Raw genomic sequence first — 16,540 nt, forward strand, 5'->3', positions numbered from 1 at the left:
TACTTATTTCCAAAGTGGCAGGACTCATTTTTTAATCCCACCAATAGTGAATGGAGGTTCCTTTTTCAACATATCTTCACCAGCATTTGTTCTGTTGTTGATCTTTGTCATTCTGACTAGGGTAAGATGAAATCTAAAAATTGTTTTAATTTGCAAAGGCTGTCTGCCAGGCATAAGAATTCTTCTTTTGAGTTATTTTTTAAGGTAGTCCTAGAGACCTCCAAAACAATATAGACCATTGCTGTTATCCTTGGTTGTGTCCAAGAAGTTGAAGGTAAGTCTTTTTTTTTTTAATTTTTAACTATCCTAATAATTTTAGTGGGTTTCTTAATGCTTTAACATAGCTCTGTACCATTTGCAAATAGAGATGGTATTTCCCCAGTAAATAAATTCTTTTTTCTTATTACTGTAGATATCTCTTTCCAATGAAATGTAGCTGAACTAGGAAAGAATCAATAAAAATCTAAATAAAAAACTAAGGTTAGCCTATGTCAGTAACTAAAAGTGTTTTTTAAAAATTGAATCTTCTATCATTACAGATTTGTTCTTTTTACCCTTAATTTTGTTTTGGATTCTTTTTAAAAATGTTTCTCTTTCCTTGCAGGATGATAATGTCAAATCCCTCCTCTGTAGCTTGATATATTTCAGAAGTTCAATGACTGCTGAACAAATTTTGAATGCTGAATGTTTCTTGCTCTCAAAAGGGAAAGCAATTCCAAACCCAGAAAAAGAGATTGAATATGCTCAGCATAACAAAGAAGATGAATCAAAGATGGAGAGCTTGGATAGATACATAGAAAGACAAGAAATGGTGACGCCAACCCTTGACTGACAAATAATCCTCTATTATTGCTGTGCATATCCCTTTAAAAACTTTGTTCTATTTGTTTGCCAGACAAAAAGGTGTGTAAATGTTCCAGAACTATTGGATTGCATCTTTGTATTTGGATTGTAAACAATAAAAAATGTTTTGGTTGTGCCTGAAAAATCACTCACATTCTTTGAAATTTTGCCTAACTTGGCATTGTTATGGATAGGGTTTCTGTTTGGACTTACTGAAATTAAGTCATTATAGTGTTAGTACAAGTGCTCAGTGGTAGAGCGCTTGCCTAGCAAGCGCAAGGCCCTGGGTTTGATCCTCAGCTCAAAAAAAAAAAAAAAAAAAAAAAGAAGGTAAGTCTTATTACTGAGGGCACCATGTACTTTAGACACAGGACTCAGAGGATTCAAGATGGGTGTGATCCAGAAATCTCCATGATGACTCATTTTCATAGCATAGGAAGCTGATATGCAAGTTGCCAAGGGAAAACAGTAATCAATAGTCACACCCAGTGGTGACATCTATAAACCACAACAATAATCAGCAAAGTAAGATATCCCCAAAAGTGCAATAGTGACAGTTATTTCTTGGTAATAGCCAATAGCTGTCTAACTGGATATAAAGCCCACTCAATAGGAGAGTATTCATGTCTGGTATTGTAAACCATGGATAGGTGGAAATCGAGCTTAGAGGAGAACATACTACTGCTGTGGGATGTCTTTCTATATGTTGTGAATATGTGTGGCTCCCATTGGATAATAAATAAAGATGTTTTGGACTATGGCTAGAAAGCTTATAGCCAGGTGGTGTAGCAGAATTGTTAGAAGGTCTTATTAATAAAATAAAACCTGGAGCCAGGTCTTGGGGTGAATGTTGGAAGATCAGAGAAGCAAAACAAGCCACAGTCACCTCACCTCACCAGTTCCTTAGCTGATCCTGTTTCCTCAGACTGGAAGCCTCTGAGTCCTCATCCAAATGGATCTCAGCTGAACTGTGCTGTTCAAAAGCCTAAAAGCTTAACCAAGCCAAAAGCTTCTAATTTCTGTTTTTCACGCCTTATATATCTTTCTGCTTTCTGACATCACTTCCTGGGATTAAAGGCTCACTTCCTGGGATTAAAGGCGTGAGTCACTATGCTTGGCTGTATCAGAGATCCAGGGAGATCTCTGCCTCTGGAATGCTAGGATTAAAGGCGTGTGCTACCACTGCCTATCCTCTATGTTTAATATTGTGGTTGTTCTGTTCTCTGACCCCAGATAAGTTTATTAGTATGCACAATATTTTTATTAGTATGCATAATAACAACCACAAGGTGGGAAATCCAAAGAAAGATACAGAGAGAAGGGTGGAGTCGGGAGAGACATCAGCCATCCACCAAAGGAGCAACAGATGCCAGCAGACTGGTAATGCTATGGCCACATGGCAACACATACATTAATAGGAATGGGTTAATTTAAGAAAAAGAGCTAGCTAGCAAGAAGCTGGAGCCATAGGCCATACAGTTTATAATTAATATAAACCTCTAAATGATTATTTTATTAATGGTTACTGGACTGAGGGGCCGGGCAGGATGAAGAAATTTCCAGCTACAAACTACTGCCTCTTTTCTAAACCAGTATACTTCCTAATATCATTCTAAATTCCCATCCTTATACTCATAGGTAAGTGTAGCTCTCAACCCTCACCAAAGAAGTTTCTTTGTGCAGCTGGTGGAAACCATTACACAAATTCACAACTGGTCAAAATGCAGGGGATCAACTGAATGAGGGGTATCTATCCCCAGTTAATGGATCTACAACACAGATACCACCTAGGCTCAGGGAATACTGTGGAAGAGGGAGCAGAAAGGTAGCAAGGGCCAGAGGACCAGGAAGTATGCATCAAGATTTTGAATTCTAGGTATGACAGGGAAGCTGTGCTCATGAAATCTCAACAATATAAATACTTAAATAAGATCTGAACAATAACAACATCAGTTGACTTGCCAGTATGGGTGGGGAAGTTTCATGGGATCTACCTGTAAATGAAGAACTATAGGGAAGTAACAGCTGCTGAGACAAGGATAGTCTTCCCCAGGGTTGGTGCCCTGACTGGTTATCCCAACACCAAGTGCTCAGTCTTAAAAACATATGCATAAAAGCAATGCTAAGTGGACTATTCCATCTCTGATCCCTGATTGATTATTGATAGACCCAGACTTGTTTAGGCCCATTGTAGGCAGCTGTGAGGTCATAACTGCACTGTGTATGCTATGAGTTCATGACTGCACTGTGTATGCTATGAGGTCATGACTGCACTGTATGCTATGAGGTCATGACTGCACTGTGTATGCTATGAGGTCATGACTGCACTGTGTATGCTATGAGGTCATGACTGCACTGCGTATGCTATGAGGTCATGACTGCACTGTGTATGCTATGAGGTCATGACTGCACTGTATGCTATGAGGTCATGACTGTGCTGTGTATGCTATGAGGTCATGACTGCACTGTGTATGCTGTGAGGTCATGACTGCCCTGGCTGGCTCAGAAGAGAAAATGTCACAGCCCTGCTCAGAATCTTTTAGTTTTTATATTTTTTCTTTCCCACTTCTGCAAAGATATCTAAAGTTTAGAGGAGATAGTATAAATGTGCTATTTGCAAGAATTCATTAAAAAACCGCTTGCCTTGGCAGTGGGTCCGGCTTCCCGCCTGGGCGGGCCTGCCTCCCTAGCTCCGGCTTAGCCCTGGTCTAACCCAGGCCTAGCTCAGCTTAGGACTCAGGCGCTGCAGCTGGAGTTACTTGCTTAAAAAGCCGGTGCTACAAACAACTCAGGCCTGCGGGAGCTACCGCTAAATTGCAGGAGCTACACACAACTGCAGATAGGCTGCTTTTGGCTGAAACGCCAGCGCACGTGGTCGGTCGGAGCTTAAGGAAGCCAGAGCCCAGGCTCGACTCCACTCAGACCGGAACATTGAAGCGACTGGATTCAAGATTTTAGCCAGAACTTGGCTACGCTTTCTTGCTTTCTCTCTCTCTCTCTGGATTCCCACCTCGGACGCTAGGTAGCTGTTTGGAAATTCCCTCGGATTTCTACTGTTCTGCGCAGAATTGGTAAGTCATTTATATCAGATATTTTAAAGGAAACTATTTAAAAGAGATTTTTTTCCACATTAAAAAAAAATGGGTTTTATGTGTACATTGGAAGAAAATTGGGCTTTGTTTGAAATTTTAGGCAGTATGGTAATGGAACAACTATATGAGAAGATTAATGTTGATCGAATTATGTACATTATTATTCTTCTTATCCTTATTTTACAATTTAAAAAGACAGTCAATTTAAGTGCCAGGATAAAAATTTTAGAAAAACTTGTTAAACCTGTTAAAATGAATTATAGAGAAATTCAGATTCAGACAGAAGAAATTAACAGTGAAGTTGTTTCAGGATTGGATTATAAGGTTACAGAAAGAAAGCCTGTTTTCACACAATCACCCTTAATTTATCCGGTAACCATACAACAGCAGCCTGGTCAAATGACTACACAAAATATTTGGACTCCAGTTGAAATGTTAGACTTACGAAGGTTTAAGGAGGCAATAGTATCTTATGGCATGCATTCTCCATATGTAAAACAAATGTTAAACTCCTGGTCGACTTATAATAGAATTATACCACAGGACTGGCGGGAGCTGGCACAGGCGGTTCTAGAACCCGGACAGCAGCTCCAGTGGCAAATGTGGTTCAAACAGGAAGCTAAAACCATAGCAAAACAATGTAGTGATAGAGGTATACAAATCTTCCAGGATCAGCTTGTTGGAGAAGGCCAATATGCTGCAGTACAAACGCAATGTTTATATGATATGCAAACTCTAATTCTATGTCGAATGGCAGCCATGAATGCATGGGACAGAGTTGAGGAACCAGGGAAGAAAACTGAGTCATTTACAAAGGTTATACAGGGCCCAAAAGAATCTTTCACAGATTTCTTACAAAGACTGACTTCAGCAGTAAAGAGAATGGTCCCAAATTCAGAAGCTAGCCAGATAATAATTGAATCTTTGGCTTTTGAGAATGCAAATGAAGCATGCAAGAGAATAATCAGGCCGTTAAAGGCGAGATCTGCACCCCTGGAAGATTGGATTAGAGACACGGTTAATGTTGAGGCTCATGATCATGATAATATGTGGGTAGGAGAAGCAATTTCAAGAGGTTTGAGGAATGTTAGATGTTTTGGATGTGGAAAGCAAGGACATTTGAAAAGGGACTGTAAACAGGGCACTTCTAGAAACAATGTTTCTTCAAGGAACAATGGCAACAGAATGCCCCTTCCTTCAGGAGTATGTAGAAGGTGTGGTAAGGGAAGACATTGGACCAATGAATGTAGATCAACAAGGGACAGACAAGGTAATACTTTGCCTCAGTCTTTGGGAAACTCCCAGAGGGGCCTCAGGCAGGCCCCTACAGTGAATCCAGTTCAGACTTTTCCTGCAATCGTAGAGGAGGCCCCTACTCAGAGCAGTTAAATGACCAAATGCCTATTGGAATAAACCAGGCTACTCAGAGTAATGGAACAACTGAGACAGAGAGAACAGAAAATTCAGGAGAGACCATAAAGAAAATTTTTTGGCAAACTTCTATAAATGAACAAAGACCACAATTAACAATAAAAATAAATGGTGTTTTGTTGTCTGGTCTGGTAGACACAGGTGCTGATGTTACCATAATTGCACCAGAATTTTGGCATCCATCTTGGCCTCTTCAGGAGGTAAATGTTCAACTGTTAGGAATTGGAACATTATCTCAAGTTAAACAGAGTGCAAGATGGCTCGAATGTATAGGCCCAGAAGGACAGAGAGGCAGATTAAAACCATATGTGGCTAACATAGCCATGAACCTGTGGGGTCGAGACCTGTTACAACAATGGAATACTCAGATTAACATCCCTCCAACCTCAGAAATAAATAATAAACTAGCACATGTTTCTGAGAGAAATATTAGAAGGTATTATTCTAATGAGTGGTCACCAGCCATCCATATTATACAAGAACAGGGCAGAAAAACTGATGATCTTCCAAAGGCACCAACAGCTCTACCTTTAAAATGGTTAACAGACAAGCCTGTATGGGTTCATCAATGGCCTTTAACAACAGAGAAACTCCAGGCTTTAGAAGAGCTGGTAGAAGAACAGTTAAATGCTCAGCATATTGAAGAATCTACTAGCCCATGGAATTCTCCTGTATTTGTTATTAAAAAGAAATCTGGTAAATGGAGAATGGTAACAGACCTTAGAGCGATTAACAAAGTAATTCAGCCAATGGGCTCTCTACAATCTGGAATTCCTTTGCCTACTCTGTTACCTAAAGGATGGCCTCTCATAGTTATTGATTTAAAAGACTGTTTCTTTTCAATACCCCTACAAGAAAAAGACAGAGAAAGATTTGCTTTCACGGTGCCTACTTACAATAATTCTCAACCGGTTAGAAGATTTCAATGGAGAGTCCTCCCACAGGGAATGTTGAATAGTCCAACCCTGTGCCAATATTTTGTACAACAGCCCTTAGAAGTGATACGTAAAAAATTTCCTAAATCTATAATTTATCATTATATGGATGATATTTTACTAGCTGACTCAAGTGCAGATACTTTAGAAAGAATGTTTGAAGAAGTAAAGAAAATATTGCCTGGCTGGGGATTACAAATTGCTCCTGAAAAGATACAAAGAGGAGATTCTATTAATTATTTAGGATATAAAATAGAGCTACAAAAAATTAGACCTCAAAAGGTACAAATTAGGAGAGATCGCCTACAGACTCTTAATGACTTTCAAAGATTATTTGGGGACATTTCTCATCTACGAACTATTGTTGGGGTAAAAAATGATGAACTGAATAATTTGTTCAAAACCTTAGAAGGTGACAAGGACTTAAATAGTCCAAGAGAATTATCACCTGAGGCTGAGAAAGAATTGGCCTTGGTAGAAAAAAAAGTACATGAAGGACATGTAGATCGTATTGATCCAAAGCTGGATTGCATTTTGGTTATTTTACCTTCTAGGCATTCTCCTACAGGAATATTAATGCAGAGAGAAGATATTCTATTGGAATGGATATTTTTACCAAATAAACCAAATGAAAAATTAAAAACTTATGTGGAAAAAATCTCTGACTTAATTTTGAAAGGAAAATTGAGACTTTGTCAATTAGCAGGAATAGACCCAGCAGAAATTTTTGTACCTTTAACTAAAGAGGACATTGAAAAATTATGGACAGAAAGTGAACCTTGGCAAAGAGCTTGCAGTAATTTTTTGGAGAAATTAACAGCAAATATCCTAAAAGCAATAGAATTGATCTTATAAAGACAGCTGATTGGATCTTGCCTTGAATTGTACGTGAAAAACCCATATCTGGAGTTCGGACATTTTATACAGATGCCAACAAACAAGGAAAGGCAGGTTACAAATCAGAAAATTTAAGTAAAGTGGTTCAAAGTCCTTATAATTCAGTTCAAAAATCAGAATTGTGTGCTATTCTGTTGGTATTAATGGATTTTTCAGAACCTCTCAATATAGTTACTGACTCTCAGTATGCTGAAAGAGTGGTATTACATATTGAGACTGCAGAATTTATCCCTGATGCTTCAGAATTAACTTCACTATTTATTCAATTACAAGATACAATCAGGGAAAGGAGTCATCCTTTATATATAACTCACATCCGATCCCATACTGGTCTGCCAGGCCCTCTAGCACAAGGTAATGATGAGATTGATAAATTATTGATAGGAAATGTGCTGGAGGCCTCAGAATTTCATAAGAAACATCATGTCAATAGTAAAGGTTTAAAAAAGGATTTTTCCATAACCTGGCAACAAGCCAAGGAAATTGTAAAGAAATGTCCTACTTGTTCCTTCTACAATCAGACACCATTACCAGCAGGATGTAACCCAAAGGGTACTCAGAGGAATGAAATCTGGCAGATGGATGTGTTTCACTTTGCAGAATTTGGAAAATTGAAATATGTACACCATACTATTGATACTTATTCAGGATTTCAATGGGCAACTGCTTTGAGTTCTGAAAAAGCTGATTCTGTAATCACTCATTTGCTAGAAGTTATGGCCATCATGGGTATACCTGCACAAATTAAAACTGACAATGCTCCAGCATATGTCTCTATTAAAATGAAACAGTTTTTTGCTTATTATAATATAAAGCATATTACAGGTATACCACATAATCCTACAGGCCAAGCAGTTATAGAAAGATCCAACAGAACTCTAAAGGACATGATAAATAAACAAAAAGGGGTAACAAAAACCCCCAGAAATAGACTGCACAATGCTCTATTAACTTTGAATTTTCTCAATGCTAATGAGAAAGGAACAACAGCTGCAGAGAGACATTGGTTAATAGAAAAAACAACAGAATTAAATCAGCCTATATACTTCAAGGATGTGCTGACCTCAGAATGGAAACCAGGGCATGTGTTACGTTGGGGACGAGGTTTTGCTTTTGTTTCTGCAGGAGAAGATAAGCTGTGGGTACCATCAAAACTGATAAAGGTTCGATTTGAACAAGAGAGACCTCTTAATTAGAAGAGGTGATAGTTCATCAACCAACATGACCATCCAGTTTAAACTCACTTATACCATTAATACATGCCTTTTCATTTAATCAGATGTAACTTGCCAAAAGGGGACCTCCCCAAAATTAGTCTTGGGGAAGGGTTTTTGTTTTTGTCTTTTAGGAGAATGAAGGCTAAGGAATCTGAAGAACACTGGACAAATGAGACAACTGGAAAAAAAAGGACAAATCATCTGTCCCAGGAAAAAGAGTAAAATGGCCTATTGGTATATCATCTACAAAATTTCATAAATCTTTCTAAATGTTTGTTTCTGCTCTTCTCTAAAAAATTAATACTCTTAGTCTTCTTGTAGTCCCAGTTCAATTAAAGCTCCAAGCTGATTTTGGAGTTGGAGAATGGCTCTCTCCTCCTTTAAACTCAAGCATGTTGTTAAAAAGAAAATGAAAACTCCCTGTATCATACCAGAAGAAAGAGCCATCTTCTGACATGGGACAGGAGAAAAACCAAATTAATTAAGGGACTATTCTATTACTAATCTCAATTCTTTGACTCTATTCTGATTCTTTAAACTTTTCTTAAAGTATGAATTTTATATCAGAATTCACAAGATATATATATATATATATATATATATATATATATATTTTAAACTTTGTTGAGATAATAATGGTCATATGAGTACTAATTAATTTAGAGAAAAGGCTTCGATTAGCTGCCTATACATGTCTTTGTGTTCGAGTCTCTTTTCAGTTTTCTGCAGGAAATCACGGCCAGGCCTAACATCAAATGAAATCTCCAGGAAGAAGATGGGGCCCCACAACGACAATTCCACGTGGAAAATAATATCACTAAGCTGACAAACATCATCTACAGATCAGCTTTGGACTACAAAGTGCTTAGAGCAATTCTGAGATGGCTAGCTGAGATGATCCAGTTTCAAAGACTGCTTGAACAAGGACTTGAGATAAACCCTGAACTTTGGCATTATGGATAACAAAGAATATAGTTATCTTTCCTAGAATTTGTCAATTAACCCAAAATTTTTCTTTTCAGAATAAAGATAACTTCGCCCATACCCAGCAGGAAGCAATTTTAAGAATTCGACGCCCACATTCCCAAAGGGGTGGTGTGGGGTGGGTGGTTTTTTGGTCTTTTTATGGGTATTGGGTCTGGGATAGTTTTCATTGTTTAGGAGGGTTGGTTACAAGTTGTTGTTAAGGGTTAGGTAAAGGGCTAGGCAAAAGGTGCTTGTTTAAAAAAAAAAAAAAAGACAATTACTAGTTTTAAATATTTTACATTCAATTGGATTGTTTTATATTGTATACAAATTATTATTATAGAGATTGAGATTGTTAGAATATACCATATACGTATTTCTAATCTTGTTCGAGATATTGTATTTATACCATTCATTTAACAATGTAAATGTAATTTGCTAATCCTTGAATGTTAGTATTACCAACTATTAGGATATATAGAAATGAAAATTAGTGGTTAGACATTACAATTGAACTTGTAGTCATATTAGGTGTGTTGTCAAGATCAAACAGATATATTTTAGATAGACAGGTCATCTTCAAACCCTTCAGAGATCTACAGAATATGGCATTTAAAATGTTTTAATAACTTAAGAATTTTTCTTTTTTGCTATGACTATGAGACATGATGGCTCCTGGCAGTACCAATCTACTTCAGAGAAAATATGGGCATTGAAGAAACTGCATATGGAACTAACTTTCATTGTTGCAAAAGTCAGCCACTAGACAACGAAGTATCCTTGAATCAACTGCTGACAAACAGGACAGACAGGACATGAAACCAAGGACTACCAATTCTTGCCAAAACAAGTGTGGTTGTGGCTTTAACAAACGGCATCTTCTGAAGCCAGGACAATATGGCACCATCCCTGAAGTGAGTGACCTTTACAATCTGTAAAAGGTACCGTGCCCTTTTCTTCGAAGGCAGCTGAACAGGGAGTGGGCCAATGGCTTCTTATATGCAATGGAACAGCAGATGAAACAGTTATTCTTGAGGAATAACTAAGCTCACCTCTCTCAATAGTAGACTGGCATTTAATAGAGAGATGTGGAGAAGAACAGGATGCCAAGATGAAGCCACATATACACAGCCAAGAAAAATGGACAGCTGAATTGAAAAGACATCAATAATTTCCAGAATTTAAAATCCTGAATCATGACATGACACTAATGGAATTCAGGTGTTTCTGGTACATGGACTGCTCTCACCAAATGTGAGGTCAAACTGTTGACCTTGTATACATCTTAGTTCACAAAAGAGTCTGTCAGATACGCTAAGCCTGTAGGCTGAAGATGATGCCCCAACACTGTGGAGAAACCTCAGGTGACTGTCCAGGTAGCTGGCTGTTTCTGTCAACTCACATTTTTTTTGAAGCTGCTTACATGCACTTCTTGTTTTTATTTTTTATTAGGTAGTATTATTTCCTTCTTGGGTCTCTGAGGGAGTTGAAGATCAGTTAGTTATAGTTATAATTATCTTTGTTAAGGATTTCAGAAAAACTCACTAAGAGCTGTAAGTGTATAAATTTGAAAGACGTTATAAGACAGTTCCGTTAGCTATATAAGTTAGGATAAAAAGTGAATCAGGTACATTCTGGACTTACCAAAATAGGATAGATAATGGAATTATTTTCTCTGAATTTGTCAATTACAAATGGACTAGACATTGTTTAGGTATTTATTGTTTGTATATATGGTATATATAGTTATTGTACTTTTGTATATAGTTTTTCTTATATTAGTTATAACTTTTTCCTTTTTTTCTTTTTATTAAAATAGAAAAGGGGAAATATAGTGATATTTTATTTGTATTGAAATGTGATTTTATTTGTATGTCAATAAAGTTGCCTTGAGGTCAGAGCAAGCCAGAGCAGAAGCCGAGCAGTAGTGGGGCACGCCCTTAATCCCAGCACTTGGGAGGCAGAGCTAGGCGGATCTCTGTGTGTTCAAGGACACAGCAAGCATAGCAGACACACGCCTTTAATTTCAATACCAACCATAGAAGACCTGGAGGTCTGTACAAATAGGCAGTGATGAGGAGGTCATGTGGCTGGGTTACAACCAATGAGGGAGGAGAACAGAAAGTCTTTAAATAGACAGGACGCACAGAAGTAGGTCTCTTGCGGAGAGGAGGAACCGCAGAAGCAGTGAAGGGTAAGGTTTTCTGCTTTGGCTCTGACCTAGTGGTTTTTAACTCTGCAACTGGCTCTGTGTTTCTTATTTAACAAGCAGGATACATCTACATATCTGATCAGTCAACTGTCACTTATTATTCTCAGGACTATTAGAAGCTGTGTGTCTATGCAGTCACTGCCATTAATATCAAAAAGAAGCTTCTCTTACTAAGGGTGGGATTAGTATTTGAATGTAAGTATGACAGTAAATATTTAGAAAAAAAGGTATGCTTGCCATTTCTGACAAAATATTGATTCATAAAATTCCTTAGAAAACAAGGATGGAAATACCTGAGCTAAATCTAGGGTTATTTGATCTTTAAAGATCAGAAAGCTAAGTTAATTACATGCTTGTTCAGTTGATAGATGATAGAAAGGACCTTTGTGTGTTTGTGCGTGTGAGGTTATGTATGTACACTCATGTGTTTCATATCTCAGATACTGGAGAAGCATACTTGGAGAAAGTGTGTTGTGTGTCCTTGCTCATCTATGATGTTCTTTATGGAGCTTATGTGGAGGAAACTGAACTTCAGAGTCTCAGTCTGGAAAGAGACTCAGGTTGCTCTGACTCTGGTGCCAGTGCTGCCAGAATTAGTAATCCCTATTTTAAAAATCATTTTACCAGTATATATCATTGTAAAGAGTTAAGTTTTCATCATGATATTTTAATATAGGCACATAGAGCATATTAACCCTCACACCTATGTTCAGCATCTGGGAAAAACATGACATTTATCTTTTGTATATTTGCTTCATTATCTTAAAATAAGCCTTAAAAATAATACTTTATTAATTCTTTGATAATTTCAGACTGTATACTTTTATATTAATCCCCTCATCCACCAACTTCTCTATCAACCCTCTTCACTGTCCCCTCACTGCCAACCCAACTTGTAGTTTTCCTCCCCCTTTGTATCAATTCCAGATTGTGGTTTTCAAGGAATCTTTGCAGGGTGACCTACCCTAGAGTGTGGTCAACCTACCAGGTGTCACCTGATTAAAGAAAACCAGCTCTCTCCCAGTAGCTATCAAATGTAAATATCTCATCAGCTAGTGATGAGATATCATGGTTGCCTTCATCTCTCCATGTTGATTTCTTGTCTGGCTTGAGCTTGCATAGAGTTTGGTCCATGCTGCCCCCAATTGCTGTGGTTCATATGTAGAACTGTAATACTGTGTTTTAGAAACACTGCTTCTTTGATGTTATCCACAACCTCTGATTCTTACAATCTTTCCACTCAATCCAACAATGTGGAAAATACTGAGGACTCCCAAGACTGCTATTTTCTGTACATTGATCAGTTGAGGAGCCCTGCGTTAATTACCATATTGCAAGAAGAAAGTTTTCTGATGAGGAACAAGTGATACACTGATCTATGGGTATAGCAATAAGCCATATGGAATCATTTTGATGTCATGTCCACTTAGCAGAACAATAATATTGTATTCTCCCCTAGAGCCTATGGCCTTCTCAGCTACAGATTCTTGGTTGTATTAACAGTACCAAAACCTTCTCGGTACCATTTCCTTCTCATTGAGCAAGTCTTTAGATATAATTAGAATGTAGTTGGTTTCTCCTACAACATTCACGACACTCTTGTACCTGTGGATATATTTTGTCAGGCCAGTCATTGTAACTGATAGGTTTCACATATGGGTGAGACTGATGATTGTTTTCATGTTCCGGCAGCATGCATATGATAATTACAGAGTCATGAAAACTATCTAGTAGGGACAAAGCTTCCAGCTGAGAGTCTGCTTTATCTCTCAGTCTTATTCCATGACTCAAACCTGTGGTATCTTCAGTGACAGACAGAGGGTCAAACAATAGAGTTCTGGAAAATAACCAAGGGTATTGTCAATAGCCTATAGTGTTTTGATGGTCAAATGAGGTGGACCCCTTTGACCAACAATTCAAAATAGGTAATTGTTTCCTGGTACTGGGATTTTTATTTACTAGCATAAGATGACTAGTTACAGTATTTGTGACCCCACTGTGAGGTAACTCTATTAAAACTCTTCATATATATAAATTTTAGGAAGCTTCAATAGCAGTAGGCATCCAAAAGGCTTTATCAAATGACCTTTAGTGTTAATTATCCCTCTCTATATTTCTTTCTTTATCCTGACTTCCCATTCCAATTTAACACTTCATATTCCATCATTCCCCTTTAATCCTCTGTTATCTAGAACAAGCGCCTCATAAGTAGCCCAAATGTTGCTATGTGACACTACAATTCCAGCTGCCCAGATAATTTTCTAATTTTGGTTATCAGCAATCAGATATTTTCCTCAGATGATGCTCTAGATGTGATTGAGAATATGGAGAGCAGTAAGTGATCTACTGAATGAATTCTATTGACTTTGTCCTGTGGTATGTACACTAACCTGTGTGAGCCATCCACTAGTGGGCTCACCTAGCCTCAGGTACTGAACTGATGACTCTTTCCCTGAAGGAACATGGACAAAGGCATTCTCAGCCAAATCCTTCATTACTGTCCAAGGCATTGACAGTCACAGGAAGCTGACATGCTTCACTGACGTTGACTCAGTATCTGTGTGCTTCTCAGGGCAGAGAACTAGTTAATGGCTTTGTTTCATTTTCCTCATTCTCTTCTTCCATGTCTAATTATAAAGTGATATTATTTTTTACATTTCCTTTTACCTTTTAAGCTAAAAGTTCAGTTACGTAGATTTTTGGAAGCCTTCTTAATCACTTCATCAAGACAAGAAGGCTCTATCAACAGCACTTTAAACATGTACTATTTCCAGTTAGTCTTCTTAGAATACCAAAGGAATGAGAAAAGACAAGGCTCACAAACACATTGACTACATATAGCGTTCTTGAGAAATAGTCATCGAATTCCACAATTAAGAGACAGATCAGGTGTTAGTCTTATGAGAGTAAATAAGTCTATGTGCTACAAAATGATAAGCAGCTGAAATAGATGGTTTTTAGATCCAGCAAAGATAAAAGAGACAGTGTCTAAAACCAAGAAAGATAATTTTTGACAACTGGTTAGAAAACCCCCAGTTTCTCCAGCTGCAAGAAAATACTGAACATGAGAAAGAAGGAATGGCCTCTGAGTCACTGCCCTCAACCCAGTGACTATGTCCAAGAACAGGATATTTCCTATTTTGGAGAGTCCTGGTTAAGCCAGTTATACATGGATTTGCATTTTGGTTAGGAAACTGTTGGACCAGTGCACGATCATGTGGCTCTACATCCTGCTGGGTGGGGCAGTCAGTCCTATAAAAAAGTGCTTGGATGAATGACTGCAACCCACTTGGTACTCAAGGCCCAGACGACAGAGAACCTGGTGAGTCTGACTTCCAGAATTGATCTTTGTTTATGGTCGTCTTATGTAGTTTAATTTAGAGAGAACAGTTCAGTGATTACAAATTGTGATCATGTGTTAAATGTTAGTTATCAATCTGAAATTTAGCAATGTAGTATAGTGATACACTATGTTAGTTTGCTTTTGCCTTTGTGTGTAGGTGATTGACACTCATTAGAAAATTAAGACAATAGGGAAGGATTGGTTTGAAGATGGTGGCAGAACAGAGCATGTTTTATTTTTCTTACATTTTGGTGTCCTCTTCAAAAACTTAAGTCTTAGCAGGCATTAGACCCTTAAATTTTACTAGGTGTCTTCTGATGTGAAACTCATCTGAGATTTCACAGGTGCTGATGTGATAAGGATTTGTTTTGAGAGTACTTAGTCTTGAATGTGTTATTTTGTGCAAGCAACATTATGTTCTTTGGAACAGAGATGTTTCTTGGCATGGGGAATGCAACCAAAGAAGGACCTGCAAAGTTAAATGAAACAAATCACTAAATTGGAAGGGAAAATCCAGAAAGTCCTAGAAGACGAATAGTTGGGGAGTACTGTGTGTATATGAGAGATTTCCCATCCAATATTCTGTAAACTTCCACTTCATCTGTGAGAATCACCTCTTGTGAGAACTTTCATGTAATATCTTTCAGATCCCGAGACTTCAGCACCATGTCTTACCAACAACAACAGTGCAAGCAGCCCTGCCAGCCTCCTCCTGTGTGCCCACCCCCTAAGTGCCCAGAGCCTTGTCCTCCTCCACAGTGCCCAGAGCCTTGTCCTCCCCCACAGTGCCCAGAGCCTTGTCCTCCCCCAAAGTGCCCTGAGCCCTGCCCGCCTCAGCCATGCCAGCAGAAATGTCCTCCTGTGCAACCTCCTTCACCCTGCCAGCAAAAGTGCCCACCCAAGAGCAAGTGAGTGCTTCTGCTGTCACCAGGACCAAGAGAGGAGAAAGGAATCCATATCACCTACTTCCATAGCAACACTATCTTCCCTCCAAAGCCTGTCATGTATGCAGAAGAATCTTCTCCACTCTTCACCCCCCATATGCCAGTGATGATCTTTGATAGGAAGTCATGTTCATGAGACTACTCTGCTATTGTCAAGGGGTTGCTGAGCATGGTCCTTCCTCTGTGGTCTAGTATCCCAGATATGCAGAGGGTAGGGCAGCAGGTGTTACCTTAGTGCCCTCAGAGGAACCTTCTTCTGCCTTTCACCAGGGCAGAAATTTATACAACTTAGACAATTGTCATTGCTGTTTCATTTTCTGAATAAAGTACAATTTTGGGGATGGCATAGAAATATTTCTTTGAAAAATTGCCTTATGAGTAGCATCAATTTTCTCTTTTGATTCTGAATTATTTATTTTTATTTCTGTACATAAATAACTCACAAGAAGCTACTTAAGAAATGAGAAGTTTATTTTGCCTACAGTTTGAGAGGGTGCAGTCATGGTGGTATAGGCATGATGGCAGGTGACTGTGCAGACAAATTTCTAAACAGTCTTATTAAATAAGGAACACTGAGCCAAATATAGGAGTGAAAGCCATAGAGATCAGGGGAACAGTGAGAGCTACCAGCTAACCTTAGCTCACCATGCCCAAGAGCTT

At 38.3% G+C, this 16,540-nt stretch overlaps 1 protein-coding gene across 1 annotated transcript; it reads left to right on the top strand.

Moving 5' to 3' along the window:
- Positions 1-15,602: 15,602 nt before the first annotated feature.
- LOC118585347 (small proline-rich protein 2D) lies at positions 15,603-15,848 on the top strand. The gene has a single exon (XM_036189799.1). The coding sequence runs from the start codon at positions 15,603-15,605 to the stop codon at positions 15,846-15,848; it is 246 nt and encodes an 81-aa protein (XP_036045692.1).
- The last annotated feature ends 692 nt before the right edge of the window (positions 15,849-16,540 follow it).

Source organism: Onychomys torridus, chromosome 6 (genome assembly GCF_903995425.1).
Source record: "Onychomys torridus chromosome 6, mOncTor1.1, whole genome shotgun sequence".
NCBI classification, from domain to species: Eukaryota; Metazoa; Chordata; class Mammalia; order Rodentia; family Cricetidae; genus Onychomys; species Onychomys torridus.

What these genes read in the sequence shown, in the direction of transcription:
- LOC118585347 (XM_036189799.1), top strand. Translation starts at nt 15,603, where the DNA reads ATGTCTTACCAACAACAACAGTGCAAGCAGCCCTGCCAGCCTCCTCCT.